Here is a 15,082-nt window from a genome sequence, read left to right on the forward strand (position 1 = left end):
TCAGAGAGAGGGGGGAGGGGGAGGGGTGCGTTGTCTGAAAGCTTGGAAAGAGTGAAGCTTCTATTTACCAATGCGGGGTAGCTGTGTGCAGACCACTCTGACATCCGTAGCTCTCAAGGTCAGAGTATGATTCCCGGAAAGGGGAAGAGGCCTCGGGAGTGCCTTCTTTGTCCCAGGCAATCGGTGAGGTGACAGAATTGCAAGGATGGTTCAGGGATCCCCACCTTGCATCATCCCCTTTGACCATGTGTGGAACTAGGGAAAGACATCGCTGCCACGATGAGGTTACAGCAATATAAAGGATAAAGAAGTGCTGTTGTTTGGGGGATGGAACCAGTGGGCAGTTAGAGAGATCAAAGGATGGGAAGGGCTTGGCATTCCTGCAGTGGTTTTTGAGAACAGAGAGCCCATGTGCAAGAACCAGAGAACCATTTGCAGGTGTTGAGCTGCTGGTAGACGTGGCCTTTCGTCCTACAGGCACAAGGAACTGAATCCCACTGGCATCCTGAATGATCACGGAATCAGATCTTTCCCTAGAGTCTGCAATAACAGCCGCACCGGGCTAACACTTTGCAAGAATCTAGAGAACCCAGATGAATTGCCCAGACTTCCGATCTAGACAGATTGTACACTAATAAGGATCTGTTGCTTTAAGCTATTTGGTTGGTTATGAAGCAACAGAAAACAAATACTCATACCCATCCAGAATGGCGGGTTCCCGCTGCCATCACACGGATGAGGAAATAGGTCAGTGAGACGGAGAGGCTTGCCCTAGTCCTCTTGGAAAGAAGGGACCGAGCTGTCTTTCTGAGGCCACCTCAGATGGTTGGTTGCTTCTTGGAGAGGGATGGGAGCGGCTGGAAAGGGGAGCCGCTTCGGGAGGGAGGGCAGCAGGGAGTTGCTATTGAGTTTGTCTGTCTCTACCCAGGCTCTGGTAACTGAGCCTGTGGGTGTGATTCCAGGGACTGTGGCCATCAGGATATGTCACCGGAGTATGTGCCAGTGTGAGCTGCAGCGATGGCTCAGATCTTGAGTCTGAGGGTGTCTGCATCAGAATGAATCCATCCCCGAGAGTGACTCAGTCTGTACGGCTGTGTCTGTGGGTATGAACGTTCTGAGGGTGACTGTCCCACTTTTTGACACACAGGTCACCACAGGAGGAGGGGTGCTAAGTGTCTAAGGTGGTCTGGGACTATGTTCTCTGTGTGAGAGAGACTTCCAGGGTGTCTGCAAACTTAAAGTGTGGGTGCATGAGAAGGTGTGTGTCTGTCTAAATGTCTGTGGGGTCAGAGGGTCTCCGCTGTGTGGGAGGACATGTCCTGCCTGTTGCTCCCTGTGACTCTGCAGGTCTCTGTGTACCCTCTGAACTTACCGGTTAGTGCATCTGCCACTATGTCTCTAGGAGTCTCTGTGTGCCTATAGAATGTCTGTTCAGGTGTCTACAAAGGTGTGTCTGCTCAGTTGTCCCTCCGATCCCCGAGTGTGAGGGAGCCGAGATCTCTCTTACCCAGTGAATACATCTTGATTGTGCATCTGAGGATCTCAGTATGAATTGAAGTCCTAGGGGGATCTGGCAGGTGTTTTTCTTTTGATTTCTTGGACTGTGTCCCTTTGGACACATCTGGGTCCCTGGGTGAGGCCTGCTTGAATCGGCGTGACTGGCCACCTGCCTCTGGAACCGGTCTGAGAACTCACAGTCACGGGTGAGAGCGGCCACTGGGGGTTCAACCGCAGCAGCAGGGCGCAGATAGCCTTGCGGCGGGCTCATGCACCTGCCAGGTTGGCAGCGGCGGCGCAGCCCGCACCCTCGCGGCTCCCACGCCCCGCCCGCGGCGCCCCCTCCCCCGGGCCGCGGCGATTGGCTGCGGCGCTCGGCTCCGGCCCGCCCCGCGCGGTAAGCAGGCTGGGGGCGCCGCGGTCCAGAGCGCGCTGCGCCGCCGCCACAGCCGCCACCATCACCGCCGCCGCCGCCACCACCATCACCACCGCCGCCGCCGCCGCCGCGAGCACCGCGCGTCTCTAGCTCCACGCGCCACCAGCGTCCGGCCCTCTGAGCCCTGCCGCCAGCCCAGCCGCCCGCCCGCGGAGCCCCGGGTCGCCGCCACCACGCCGCGCGCCGTACTCCGCGTCAAGAATGGGGCGGCCAAGCTGCCCAAGCCGCCCGCCGCCGCCGCGGCCGAGGCTCCCGGCGCGGGTGCGGGCATGGAGCGCTCACAGAGCCGTCTCAGCCTGTCCGCCTCCTTCGAGGCGCTCGCCATCTACTTCCCGTGCATGAACTCCTTCGACGATGAGGACGCAGGTGAGCGCGCCTCGGTCCACCCACCCCGGGAGGCTGTCCCGGGATACAGATGCCTGGGACCCTCGGGGACCCGGGGCGCTTGGGGGAGGCGACTACTGTCTCCACTGTACTCCCGGTCCCGCCCGGATAGGTATCCAGGGGTCCTTTCCACTCCCTCGGGACCCCAGGGATCTAGGATAAGCTCTGGTCCTGCCCCTCCGCCCCAGGAACCCGTTGATCATCTGCACGCATCCTTCTCGCGCAGGTGGGCCCTTGGGTCGCCTGGACTCAACTCTTCCTATTTATGTGTACCTACAAGACTCCCCGGCGACCCGACTTGCCACCACCTAAGTCTAGTATATGGCCCCTAATCAGATCTTAGGGTTTAGGCCGCCTCACCCCTGGGCTTCCGACGTGCCTCCCTGCCGTCTGTTGGAGGTGGTACGCAAACCTTACCTCTCTGAGGTCTTTGTTTTAGCTACATCCGGAGGCTCCCCGCTTAAGACCCCCTGTTCAGAGGCCAAAGCCTTGAGTGCCCCTGTTTGTCTCTCGTTCCCTTCCCCCACAGGCTGAGGCTCCAGACTCTCTTCAGATTGGGGCGGGCCGCACAGAACTGGCCCGGTGTCTGCTGGCCTTTCCTCTTTCCTCCCCAGGGAGGTGTAAGGCAGCGTAAGTGCTAACTACACCAGCGCACCTTCCAGTGTGTGCCCCTGACTCGGGTGCCCTTGTCCCTAGAGTACCCTTTCTGGATGGGCTGAACCCAGCTACCAACCCGCAACTCAAACCTTCTGCTCCTAGGCCTAGAAAAACAAGAAAACCAAACCAAACAAACCAAAACAAAACCTCCCCCATCCCATGGCAGCCACTGCCCAGGGGTGGGGAGGAAACCAGCTCTCCGATCCTGGGACCAGGCAGAGGGTACAGAAAGCTGTGAGTTTGGTTTTGAGGTAAAGCAGGGAATCCAACAACAGGTGGGGTACCTTGAAGATTTGGGTGAGAGGTCCTCCAAAGAGTGCCAAGACTAGGAGTTGGAGTGAGATTCCAATCTTTATTCCACAGCTGTGACCTTGGACAAGTCATGCCATCGGGAGCCTCAATTTCTTCACCTGCAAAATGCAGGTGACGCCGCCTCAGAGACGAGGCTCCGTGTGGTGGGAGGGTGGAGTGAAACGGTTCTCGAACTGATAATTTGAGTGTTTGAAGTCGATGAGGGGCGGGGAAGAGGAGTGTGTATATGTGTTGGAACAAGTGGGTTCGATACTGATTAAAACACGAATTTTCTCTCAAAAGGAAAAAAAAGAGCATGTATGCATTACCCCAGAATTTTGCTGCACTATTTAAGGAATTCAAGAGCTCAGCTTTCAACTCCCTGCTGGCTGGAGCTTTCTGCCTGGGTTCTGTTATGTGACAGAGTGGTGGGTCATGGGTGCTCACCTGCAGGTGACTGATGGGGAAGGGAAAGCTCCCCAGAGTCTGTGGGTGCTGAGGTAGTGGTAACAGTTGAGGCCGACCCCTGAGAGAATTTTCTACTGCCCTGGAGGCAGGAGTTGGGGGTGAAGACAGCTGTGACACATTCAGCCTAGGTACTAGCCGTCTAACACGTCAAACAACCGAGGCCCAGGAGCTCAGCTTCTCCCCCGATATAGCTGAGGAATGTTGTATTATTAGTCTAGGCAGGACCAGGTGAGGTGGAATTGGGGAGGGGGTGGAATTGGTGACCTCTACAGCAGCTAACTCAGAGAGGGAGGAAATCAGGCTTGCTGTAGGGATGGGGTGGCGAGGGGGGGTCTTGGAACCCCTGTGGAGGAAGCAGGCTTCCAGCCCCGAAAGGATGTCAGGTTGCTCTCCTAAAGTTCAGCAGGCCGCTTGCTTACACAGCCCGGGAGTGTGGGAGCATCCGAGACAGGCATGGTTTGGCTTTTCTCCAATCATGCTGCAGATGGTGGTCAGGGACCTTGACTCCTATGCAAGACTCTCTCTAGGCTTCACTTGAGTCAAGGACAGCTTCGCTGAGAGCATTAACAGTAGTTTTAAATGCCAGTCTAATTTCCCCCTTCCTAAGTGAGTTTCTTTAAATCCTGTGTTTCACTCTTAAGAGACCATCTTCAGCCCTCCTAGGCCCCAAATCCACAGGGTGGGGATTGTGTATCTGTGAGAATGTGTGTGAATGACTGAAGCCCTTGTGTGTGTGTGTGTGTGTGTGTGTGTGTAAAACCCAAGGTCATCCGGTGTCTCCTGCCCAAAGTTGAGAGCAGAACCAGGTTTCCGGCTCTCCTCAGAACACCAGTGGCTTCTCTTTCTGGAGGAGGGTTTTTAAAAAGCCAGATCTCACAGCGCAGAAATTGGTTCCCAGGTGAGAAGGCCCTGGGGAGCGGTTGGTAGCCCAGAGCTCTGCTTGGGCATCTCAGGCCACCTGCTCATGCCTAAGGCTGTCTCGAGCTTGGGAAGGAGGAGGAGAAAGTCTGCTTTCATATCTGGAAGAATAATGAGGGGTCGGTGAGAGTTGGAAGTAAGAACCATTGTCCTGATGCTTCATTTCTCTTGATCTTCGCATTCATTCATTTCCTCTTATCCTGGGCCTATTTCCTTTAAAACAGTACTGAGCTGAGCTAACATCTAAAGGCAGTTGGAATAGGTTCTGGGGTCCTGCACTGGGATTGGCTTAGCCAGAGGAGGCCAGCTCAGACTTGACTCCTCCTGACTTTCTCTCCTCTCCCACTGGCCCCTTTTACTGTCAGTCTGTCCTTGGTGGCTCCATTTCTGAAGTGTGTCCCTGATAGGCTACGTGCTCATCTGGGAGCCTCCTGTTTGTTGCTGTTTGCGACCCATGTCGAGATATCTTTTCCCATCCCTTAGATTAGGCTGGAGACATCTTCAAGGCTCTCATGCTGTCTCCAGCTAGCTCCCTGAGTCATAGGCTGAGGAGAAGACTTTTCATCTGGGCTTTAAATGGGACAGATCACATCCCTGCTTTGGACTTAGGAGTGTTGGGCAGTGGGGTAAGAAGAAGAAGCTGCCTTCTCTTCTCGTGTCTTTCCAACACCCTTGAGCCCAAGGAAAGGACCACTGCAGGCTTGCTTCAATGCCTGTCAAGAGGAATCTTCCCTCGTGTGTTCCGCGTGCATGTCTTACGTTGCTGCTGCCTTACCTTGTTCCCAAGGACGCGAGGGCTTAACGAGGAGACTTGGGTACTGATGTCCATGTCTTTGTTGCTCAGTCTTACAGGCCATGGGTTTGCAACTAGGGTGGGAAGGAGCTAGACATGTGACCTTCTTCTCACCTACATGAGGAAGAAAATAGTACTCCCGGTTAGATTCCATCGGGTCAATGTTTTTTTAAATTATTGTCATATGCTGCATGTCTTTCTAGGCATTTATTTTAATCTTTCCTCATAACACCTCCATAAAATTAATATCCTTTTTAACGCCCCCATTTTCTGACAAGAAAACTGAGGTCTAGACAGAGTAATTCATTCAAGGTCATTTAGCCAGGAAGTGAGGGAGTTAGGGTTTAAATCTGGGAAAATGATCCAAACACACTTGTTTTTAATCATGCTGCTTGCTAGGCAGTGGTACCTGGCATGAAGTGGGCTTCAATACATTCTAATGTTGGTCTGTCTCATTAAAAAATGAGAGTTGTCTCTGAGCATGGCCATGGAGAAGACTCCTGTGCATTTGGGCAAAGAAAATCCTGCCTTTCATAGCGTTAGCTGTCATCATTTTAATAGGCTAATTTAGTTGCATCGTAGTTTACGAAGGTAGAGCTGGGCTCACCTTCTTGAAAGTGCCTAAAGGGTGGGTATCTCAGGGGACTTGCAAGCCAAAGGAAGGTAGGAAGCAGTCTGGATTCTTATTTCCCTCCTCTTTCTAAAGAGTTTGTATGTAGCACATCCCCAGGCCGGTTCCCTGGGGGTATAGTTGGGAACAGGGGTATATCCCCCTTTCTAGTAGATACCAAAAGAAGTTGTTTTATCAGGGTCTGGACCTGAGGCTAGTGTCCCTGAGCCTGACCAAGTGATTTGGCGTCTAGCTCTCCCCCGCCCGTCCAGGAGAAGGGCGGAGAAGCTGGAGGAGCCAGCTCTGATTTGCCCATAGGATGGATGCTTCGATCCAGCTCAGGGAGGAAGTTACCATGGCAACACCAGCCGGCTACCAGTCCCTCTTCTAGCAGTTAAGGCCACATCTCTGGGCTGGAATGCCTTTCATAGCACCTCCCTCTTCCGCTCAGACCAAATCTTTTTGAGGGGAGCATGGTGGGTGGGATCCACAAACTAGTACTGCAGCCCTCATCCCCACCCCCGCTTTTGAACAGAGGGGAAATGGAGGTGGTTGTTTGAGTTACTTCGAGGTTGTGAAGCCACCCATTTCCTGCCAGACAGATCTTGGCAGGAGGAATCAGGGTTCCAGTTCCTGCCAGCACCCCCAGGCACCTGGAATGACCACACTGAAATCTCACCCTCCCTCCCAAATTTACAGGATTTGGCGGAGTTTTCGTTCCCAGGCCAAGTGCTAACTTTTGTCCTTGAAATTTGACCCGAGCTTCATCTGGGAAACGAAATGTCCTACAAAATGCTCCTTCCCCTAGAAATGGTGGGAACAGAGTGAGCCCTGCAGCTCCAGAAGGGGGGCTGGGCTGTGGGCATGATACAGGGAGGCTCCAGTCTATCATATCTTTACGGGGGGGGGGGCGGGCACCTTAAAGCTTGAGTCTCGGCTCTGGAGCCTCCTTTATCTCCCTCACCTCCCTCACCCCAGGGGAGGTTACAGCCTGTGCCCCTTTTCTTTTCTGCCATCTATTACCCACACCCCAGCTTACCACCTAGAAATGTAATCTCCTTGTTTGTTTTTGAGAAAGGGTCTCACTAAGTAGCCCGAGCTGGCCGGGCATTCACTGTGTAGCCCAGGCTTTCCTCAAATGTGTGATCCTTCTGCCTCAGCTTCCTGAGCACTTGGATTACAGGTCTGTACTGCCACACCCAGTTCCGTAATGGTCTGTAAGTCTGGGAGCTGGGCAGAATTCTTCTTGATGGGGAAACCTGAAGCCTTTTAGTGTATCAAGCCGAGTACCTTTGTAGTTCAAGTTGAGTAATAAGGTGAGCGTGTAGACCAGGGCACTTGCAGCATATTATCCTGAAGGAATCATTTCAGGAAAGCCAGGTGCAAGGACACACACACACACACACACACACACACACACACACGGACGGACACGTGTACTGCTGCTAGGGTTTTCTCTGACCCCCAGAGCTCTTTTCTTCAGTCCCCTGCTTGGGCTCCAACTTTCTTGGTTTGCAGCTGTCCTCCACTCCTCCCCCTCCCCACTAGGTGGGGAAGGAAAGATTCATCTAGTTGGTTCCCTTCGGAGCAGGAGGCCCCGCCTCCCTCCTTGCCACTCTCCAGTGCTCTGGCTGGAGGCTGAGTTGGGGGCAGTTGGACTGTGCAGGAAAGTGAAACTGGAAGGCAGCACCCCCACCCCAGCTGCTTTTCTACCCCACAGCCATCGCCAGCATACCCTTGAAAAGCTAGCAGGGGAGCGCCCCTTCCGTTCTTGGGGCCGCACCAGTCACTGTCTTTGTGAAAAGATCCTAGAGCTTGAATTTGACCCCATGACCCGTGGCCTCAAGCAAATCCCTTCAGGTTCCTGAGTTCAGGGTTCAAGGAGGGATAATGATCTTGGTCGGAGCATCTCTCAGGATGGTTTAAAATAAAATATCTGAAGGGCTTCCTTGGTGGTGTCCACTGCTTTCCACGATCTCATGGATTTCTGTATCAACTGAGGTGCTGGCTGCTGCTACATTCATGCCCATTTTACGGATGCCAAATCCTAGTCAGCGGGGGGCCATCCACGGATGGTGATCTCAGCCCAGCCGTGCTTGCCTGGAGGCGACCTTCCAGCTCTGGAGATGAATTCCCATGTGGGAAGGGGCTGTCACAAGAGCAAATGACAAAGGCCAGGGTACTGGGGCCCGTTTGGCTTATGTAAGCCCTCCAGGGACTGGCAGCCTGCTACAGACCACCGTTCCTGGATGGTCCCCATGAGTTGGCCAGCGGCAGCTGTGGCTGCATGACCTCCTTGAAGGATCCAGGTGTCTGCCCTGGCCCTGAGGGCCCAGCCGTCACCTGCCTCTGCAGAACGATGTAGGCCAGGACTAGATTATATTTAACGCTGTGCTATTTCTACTTGACAGCTCTGGAGCACCACTCCCCTCCTCCCTCCTCCTTCCTCCTTCCTCCCCCCTCCCCTTCTGATTCACTTGGAAACTGATGTCAGCGCCTTATTCTTAGCCCCCGTAATTGTAACTGCATTGAGCAGCGCGTACTTCATTAACAGTTTCTGCGGTGGGGGAGTGAGAGGGCTGGGTGCCTGGGCAGGGACACAGGTGGAGGTGGGGACAGGGGAGGCACTGCCGGGACCCTGGCTAGCTGCCTACTTTGGATGGACCAAACTGGGTGGGTTCCAGGTCTGGCTTTCTAAGACAAGCTGTCCTGAAAGGACCGTTGGAAAGTAGTGGGTGGTCCGTTTTCCTCACTAGGCAAAGAAGGAAACTGAGGCTCAGGTGGGCGGGAGTGGCTTGTCAAGGTCACGTTAATGATCCAGAGTCTTGACTGTTGAGCTTTTTGGCCTTTATTCATTAAGTTATTCAGTGCCAAACTACATTCTAGGTGCTAGAGATGTACCGGGGATGAGTCAGACATGGTTTCTGCTCTACTATGGGAGCTGTGTCCTGGCCTGAGGCATATAGACAGTAACTATGTAATCAATTCAAAATACATATTTTCAGATTGTCTTAAGTGATGAGCGAGAAGATAACACCAAGTTGTCAGGGGAAACTGAGGCGCAGTGACAGTAGGGTTGAAGCCTAAATGACAGAGTCCAGCTTTTCCAGGTAGGTAGTCCAGGGCAAAGGCCCTGAGGTCAGGGTGACCCAGAGAACAGAAGGCAGACAGAGGTAGGTAGCTGGTTAGGAACTGGATCTTCATTGCCTGGTAGGGAGTGATCAGGGGTATCTGGTGGGGGAACTGAGGTCCGGTGTGGGGAAAGGAGAGACCCCCATGTGAATAGAGACAGAGTGAAGGACCAAGAACACCTCCTCAGACCCATCCTTGGGAGCAGGTGGCTATACTTAGCACAGCCTGGCTTCCTTGGGGCTGAAGGTGGGGGGGCACTGTGGAGCCAGGCAGGCCTCTTACTACTCATCCTGCTTGCCCTTAATCCTCCTCCTCTTCTTCTTCCTCACTGGACCCAGCTCCATAGCTTCTCAGGCTGACAGAACTGAGAGGGACCCTGGCAGCTTCCACGGTGGGGAAGAGAGTGAGGTTGTCCACAGACCCTTGCTTCTGTCCCTGCTTCTTTTAACTCACGTTGACCTTGGGGACCCTGGGGCAAGTCTCTTCGCCTCTCTGCACTTAATTTCTCCTCTGTAAGATGGGCCATGGTCATAGACACCTCATTGCTGCAAGGGATGGATTATATAACGTACATCTCCAGAACTGGACATGGAGGGCTGTGGCCTCTGTGATTTTGCATCCGGTACACAGTTCACAGCAGGTTTTAGCAGTGGCGACTGCTGTGGTTTCCCATCAGTTTGAGCAATGAGCCCCAGCATTACCTAGGTCTGTTCACAGGCGACTGTAGACACTGCCCTGATCCAGGTTTTGTTTTGTTTTTTGTTTTTCAAGATGGGGTTTCTCAGTAGCTTTGGAGCTGTGGAACTCACTCTGTAGACTAGGTAGGTTTTGAACTCCCAGAGATTCGCCTGCCTCTGCCTCCGTAGTGCTCAGATTAAAGGTGTGCTCCACCACTGCCTGGCAGATCCAGGGTTTCTTGTTCAGTGTGGGACAGTCCTTGAGAGCCTTGCTTCTCACCATCTCCCCGCCTCTCTCTTTCTCCCTTCCCCTCTCTGTTTGTCTCTCTGTCTCTGCCTGACTGTCTGTCTGCCCATCCCTCTCTTTCTCTGGTGTGTGTGTGTGTGTGTGTGTGTGTGTGTGTGTGTGTGTGTGTGTGTACGTGTACATGTACATGTACGTGAATGTGTACAGGCCATAGGTCAACCTTAGGTGATGTTCCCCAGGCACTATCTATCTTGTTTTTGAGTCAGGATCTCTCAGTGGCTTGGAACTCAACAAGGTTGGTCAGTCATGAACCCCAAGAATATGCCTGTCTCCACTTTCCCAGCCCAGGGATTACAAACATGTCTACTATATGTGGCTTTTTTATGCAGGTTCTGGGGCTCAAACTCAGGTTCTCATGCTTTTGGGGCAAGGACTTTAACTGCAGGAGCCATCTCCCCAGCTCAAATGATGGCCTTTGAATGCATCTCTCAACGTCTTTGGCTTCAGTGCTGGCTGTTGTCTGCAGGCCCTCTTGTTTCTTCCTGGTCTCTGAGGGCCAGAAGAACCTCAGCTGTGTGAGACTTACAGTGAGCTCCCCGGAGCCTCTGGGAAGCCCCATGACCAAGTGATGAATGCAGCAGTGTGACTTAGAAGATGCAGCAAGCCGAGAGCTGAACACAGGCAGCCCTGGGATCTCGGAGGGACAGGGTCCAGCACCTTTTACCAGATGGAACAGGGCACTGCCCTGTCCTGCACTGAAGAAAAGTAGGCAGGGCCATGTGTGCATACAGACAGTTCATTCGAGGACAGCCTCGACTCGGAAGAAGTAAGTCAAAGTGATCATGGGTCTAGAAACATACTGCTGCGAAGTGGTGCCAAGGGGCTGGCTGAGTCAGTTTGTTGAGATGCTTCTGAGACAGGACGGCCAGTGTCTAGGGAATGTTTAGCAGGAGGTGGACCTTGCCTAGTAATAAATTTCTTATCTGGCCCAAATACAACTCCAAAAAGCAAGGCAAGGTACCTAGAGCTGGTCTGCTGGTAGCAGATGGAGTGCTCTCTTGGAGGGGTGGCTTGGGTAGCAGCGACCTGGGTCTACATCGCTGCACCATGCCAACTGTGAGTCCACTGTAGGTAACTGGCCTGGGCTTCAGTCTTGTGTGTTACAAAATGCTGCATAGAAGTCGAGATCCTGTGACAGTTTGAGGCTGTCTGTACCACTTGTGGAGAAACAGAAAGTGCTGCCCTTCCTGGCTTCCTGGAATGAGGCGACACACGTGCATAGCTGGCTGAACGGTGGGAGGGTGGGAGTGTGTCACAGACTGGGGAGGCATTGCCTGGGCCTGGCTGGATGATGGTTCACTGGGTGCCCCTGGCTGCCTTAGGAGTCTGAACAGTCATGAATCTCGGTGTCTCCTCTGGTCACGTGTGGTTGTGTGTGTATGTGGTTGCATGTGGGTGCCCATGAGTCCTGGAAGCCAGAGGACAACTTTGGGCATTGTTCTTCAGGAATATCCATCTTATATCGTTTTGTTTTTAAGTCAGAGTTTCTCGTTGGCCTGGAACTTTCCAGTTAGGCCAGGCTGGCCAAACAGTGAGCCTCAGGCACACTCCTGCCTACCCCTCCTGTACTGGGGAGGTACAAGGTTGCACCACCACCCCATGGTTTTTATGGGTGTTTTGGAGGTTACACTCAAGTCTTTACATAGAGAGCAGTATACTGAGCCCTCTCTCCAGGTGCCCCCAGGACTCGGTACCCCGTCTTCCAAACGAGAGCCTGTTAGTCTTCGTTTCCACAAGAGCAGAACCTCCTACAGAGAAAAGGTCTTACCCCCCACTTATTTACCATCCCAAGTTCTTTCATTCAGAGTTCCTCTTTAGCTGATCTTTGGTGGATGAATCATTGAATAATTTTAAAAAAATAAGCACTCAGGAGGCAGAGGCAGGCAGATCTCTGAGTACGAGGCCAACCTGATCTACAGAGTAAGTTTCAGGACAGCCAGGGCTACAAAGAAAGACTTGTCTCAAAAACAAATAAACAAAAAAACAAATTTTTTAAAAAATAATGGATTTTGGACATTCGTGTGTGCAGATTCTAAAATTAAATGTATGAAAGATACCCAGTGAGAAGTGTCCTGGGCCCCCCATCACTGGATCTTCCTGCCCCCTCCAGATATGCGCACTGGCACCAGGCTTCACAACCAGGTCTGTTACTGTTGTGGATAAAAACATCTGTGTTGGAACGAGCTGAACAGCACCAAAGGCCATCAGAGAAACTCTCCACCCACCTCCCGCCGGTCCACTTCATAGCCACCACGTCAGTCTTTGGTTTTTGTTTTTATTTTTGAGACAGGGTTTCCCAGTGTAGTCCTGGTTGTTCTGGAACTCACTCTGTAGATCGGGCTGGCCTCAAACTCAGATCCACCTGCCTCTGCCTCCCTAAGGCATGCACCATCATGCCCAGATCTTCAAGGCTTCCAGTGTCTCCTTGCTTTCCTGTTATCAGATTGAATCCAGTGCCTGTGATGGGCTCCGTCTCTGAGCCAGGCACTGTGACGGCTGCACAGGAGCCAGCTGAGCCTGGGTCATTGAGTCAGATTTCAGGCAGAAGGTGTGGGTTTAGTCCTGGCCCTGCCGAGTGTTACTGAGAGACTATGATGGAGTTATGTAACTACACTGAGCCACCTGTAAAATGGGTTTATCAGAGTCCCTTCCCACTGCAAAGGTGCCATGAGGATTGAATGGGTTGGTATTTATCAAGTTCTTTATATAGAGCCTGGTGTGCACTAAAAGTGAGGTGTTCCTAGTGCTTAGTATTACGGGGCTTTAACCCCTGAGATTGACCCTGGCTATCTTGGATAAGGACCAGTGAGGCATCCTCATTTGTCCAAAGTCTCCCAGCAGGTGGCTAAGAAAGCCAGAAACAGTGCCAGTGTTCCCATACTCGTGACTCAGCCTTCCCTGACCCCAGATGTGCCATGTGCTATGATGGATGGACCCTGCTGGCACCTTAGGCTTCAAGTCTGTACCATACATTTCCAGCACGCAATGTCCCTGGAAAATGCCACTTGCAGTCCCCCGGGGACCCGGTGGGAGGATGTGTCACTGATTGGGACCTGCCATGAAAATTAATTAGAGCCTCAGAGCATGTCTTGAGGAACATACTTCTTCTGCCTGAGTCCAACACCATGCTGGACCAGGAGTCTCTAAGGCCTACTGAGCCTGGGCTAGGCCACCCTCAAGTGCCCTGACACTAGGATACCCCGGATCAGTGGATTAACTGGGTGGGTATCAGTGCTGGAGAGGAGGGAACCTTCAAACTGGGAGTCTCTCGCAAGGGAGGATTTTGCACATAGATGATATGTAGGGTCCTCGGGGTTGTCTCAGGTGGAAAGCAATATCAAGGCCATGCAAACTCTCCCTCCTACTTCACAACTTAGCCTGAACTTTGAGTTTGGCTGAACACAGGTATGAGGCATGGCAGAGAGGCCTAGGGGATGAGCAAGGAACACAGGAGCCACCATGGGTATCCGACTGCTTGTGCCCAGAGTGGTAGCATCTGAAACCAGCTTTCTGACCCCCTGTGTTAATAGCCTTCCAACTGGGGAGCAGACATAACTTCCAGGGCCAGGCAGTTCCCATCAGCCAAAGGCGGGGCTTTAAAGTTAGGACAGCCACTTAGGGGATGAGGGTGGTGCTTGGTAAAAGGGTATATCCAGGGCACTGATGGGGCCCAGACATCTGCAGTCAGGGAACTCTGTCTAGAGTAGGGGAAGCTGATGAGCCAACTCTGTACTGACCCATGCTAGGCAATGGCATGTCGCCTGTTCATAATTCTGCCAGGTAGGCCTGGTTATCTCAAGAGGTCCACTTACAAAATGAGTCTATGGCTTGACTCCTGTCTTGGCCAGGGCTGTCCACCTCATGAGAGCTGGAGCCTAAGTCTGAACTCATCCCAGTGGTCTCTTCCGCCTTCTGCACTGCATTTCCAGTTCTTCCAGAACATATATGTGTATCCGATGCTTCCCAAGGCTTCTTTCCCAGTGCCACCTCGGAGGCCATCTGCCTTGACTTCCTCTTTGCATCTTCTAGGCACAGAGTCCTCCAGGCTGAAAAGGGATTTCAAGCTTCTCAATCTCACGTTGTCCCATGGAACTGTGGCCTGAACTGGAGAAGTGGGCAGACTGCCTGAGGGGATGTGACAGTTTGCAGGGAAGCCAATCTGTCCTAGGGTGACCTGGATTTGAGATCTCATTTCTACCAGTTTGTAGATTGGATGACCCCAGGGCTTATCATTCTCCTCTTGAACCCTGGTTTCCTCATTGGCTGAACAGCGCATGGCTCTAAAGCAGCAGCTAACCTGAGAGCTCAGGATGCTGCATGAACCCATTTGACTCTGGTTCGTCCATGGCGGAGAAGCTGAGAAAAGAAACAGTGATGGCCTCTGTGTTTGTGGAAGAAGCAATGTATGCACAGGGATAGTCTCAGTTTAGGGGTGCTCTGCAGAAGGGGCACAACAGCACTTGCCCTGTTGTCCGTGTTTGGGTTTCCTCAGATGCAGACTGAGGTGAGGGATCAAACTCAAGCCGCAGAGGAACCTCGCTCGTGAAGCTACTGTTTTTTTCTGAGTTGAAAGTCAAATAGCGATTGTGTGTTATTCATAGAGTTGACAAAAGTGGTCTGTGATGCCCGGGAGGGACATGAGAAAGTGAGACAGGGGAGAAGCCAGACACAGCACGTCTTTAGGACGGTGACCTCTGAGTGAGGGGGACTGGAGGTTAGCCTGGCTGGAGACTCTGGGGATACTCTCTGGGGCTATTCTGTGAGAGGCCATACAGCTGCGATTCGTTGGTCTTTTAGGTCCTGGATCTCTGTTGCAACTTTTCAGCTCCACCGATTGTATGCAAATGAACAAATACTGGGTCCTAATAAAGCTTTATTGACAGGTGAACTCAGACTAAGGGCTGTAGCTTGA

General features: G+C 52.7%; 1 protein-coding gene across 2 annotated transcripts in view; it reads left to right on the forward strand.

The window, feature by feature from the left end:
- Positions 1 to 1,907: 1,907 nt before the first annotated feature.
- The window catches only part of Rims4 (regulating synaptic membrane exocytosis 4), a 58,630-nt gene continuing 45,455 nt past the window's right edge, over positions 1,908 to 15,082 (forward strand). For both annotated transcript variants that reach the window (XM_041670491.1, XM_041670492.1), the window contains exon 1: positions 1,908 to 2,299. In XM_041670491.1, the coding sequence (XP_041526425.1) occupies positions 2,203 to 2,299 (97 nt within the window). In that variant the 5' untranslated portion in view covers positions 1,908 to 2,202. The remainder of the gene's footprint in view (positions 2,300 to 15,082) is intronic.

This window comes from Microtus oregoni, unplaced genomic scaffold, assembly GCF_018167655.1.
Source record: "Microtus oregoni isolate MIOR12 unplaced genomic scaffold, Mior012 000020F_ref0000438, whole genome shotgun sequence".
Lineage (NCBI taxonomy): Eukaryota > Metazoa > Chordata > Mammalia > Rodentia > Cricetidae > Microtus > Microtus oregoni.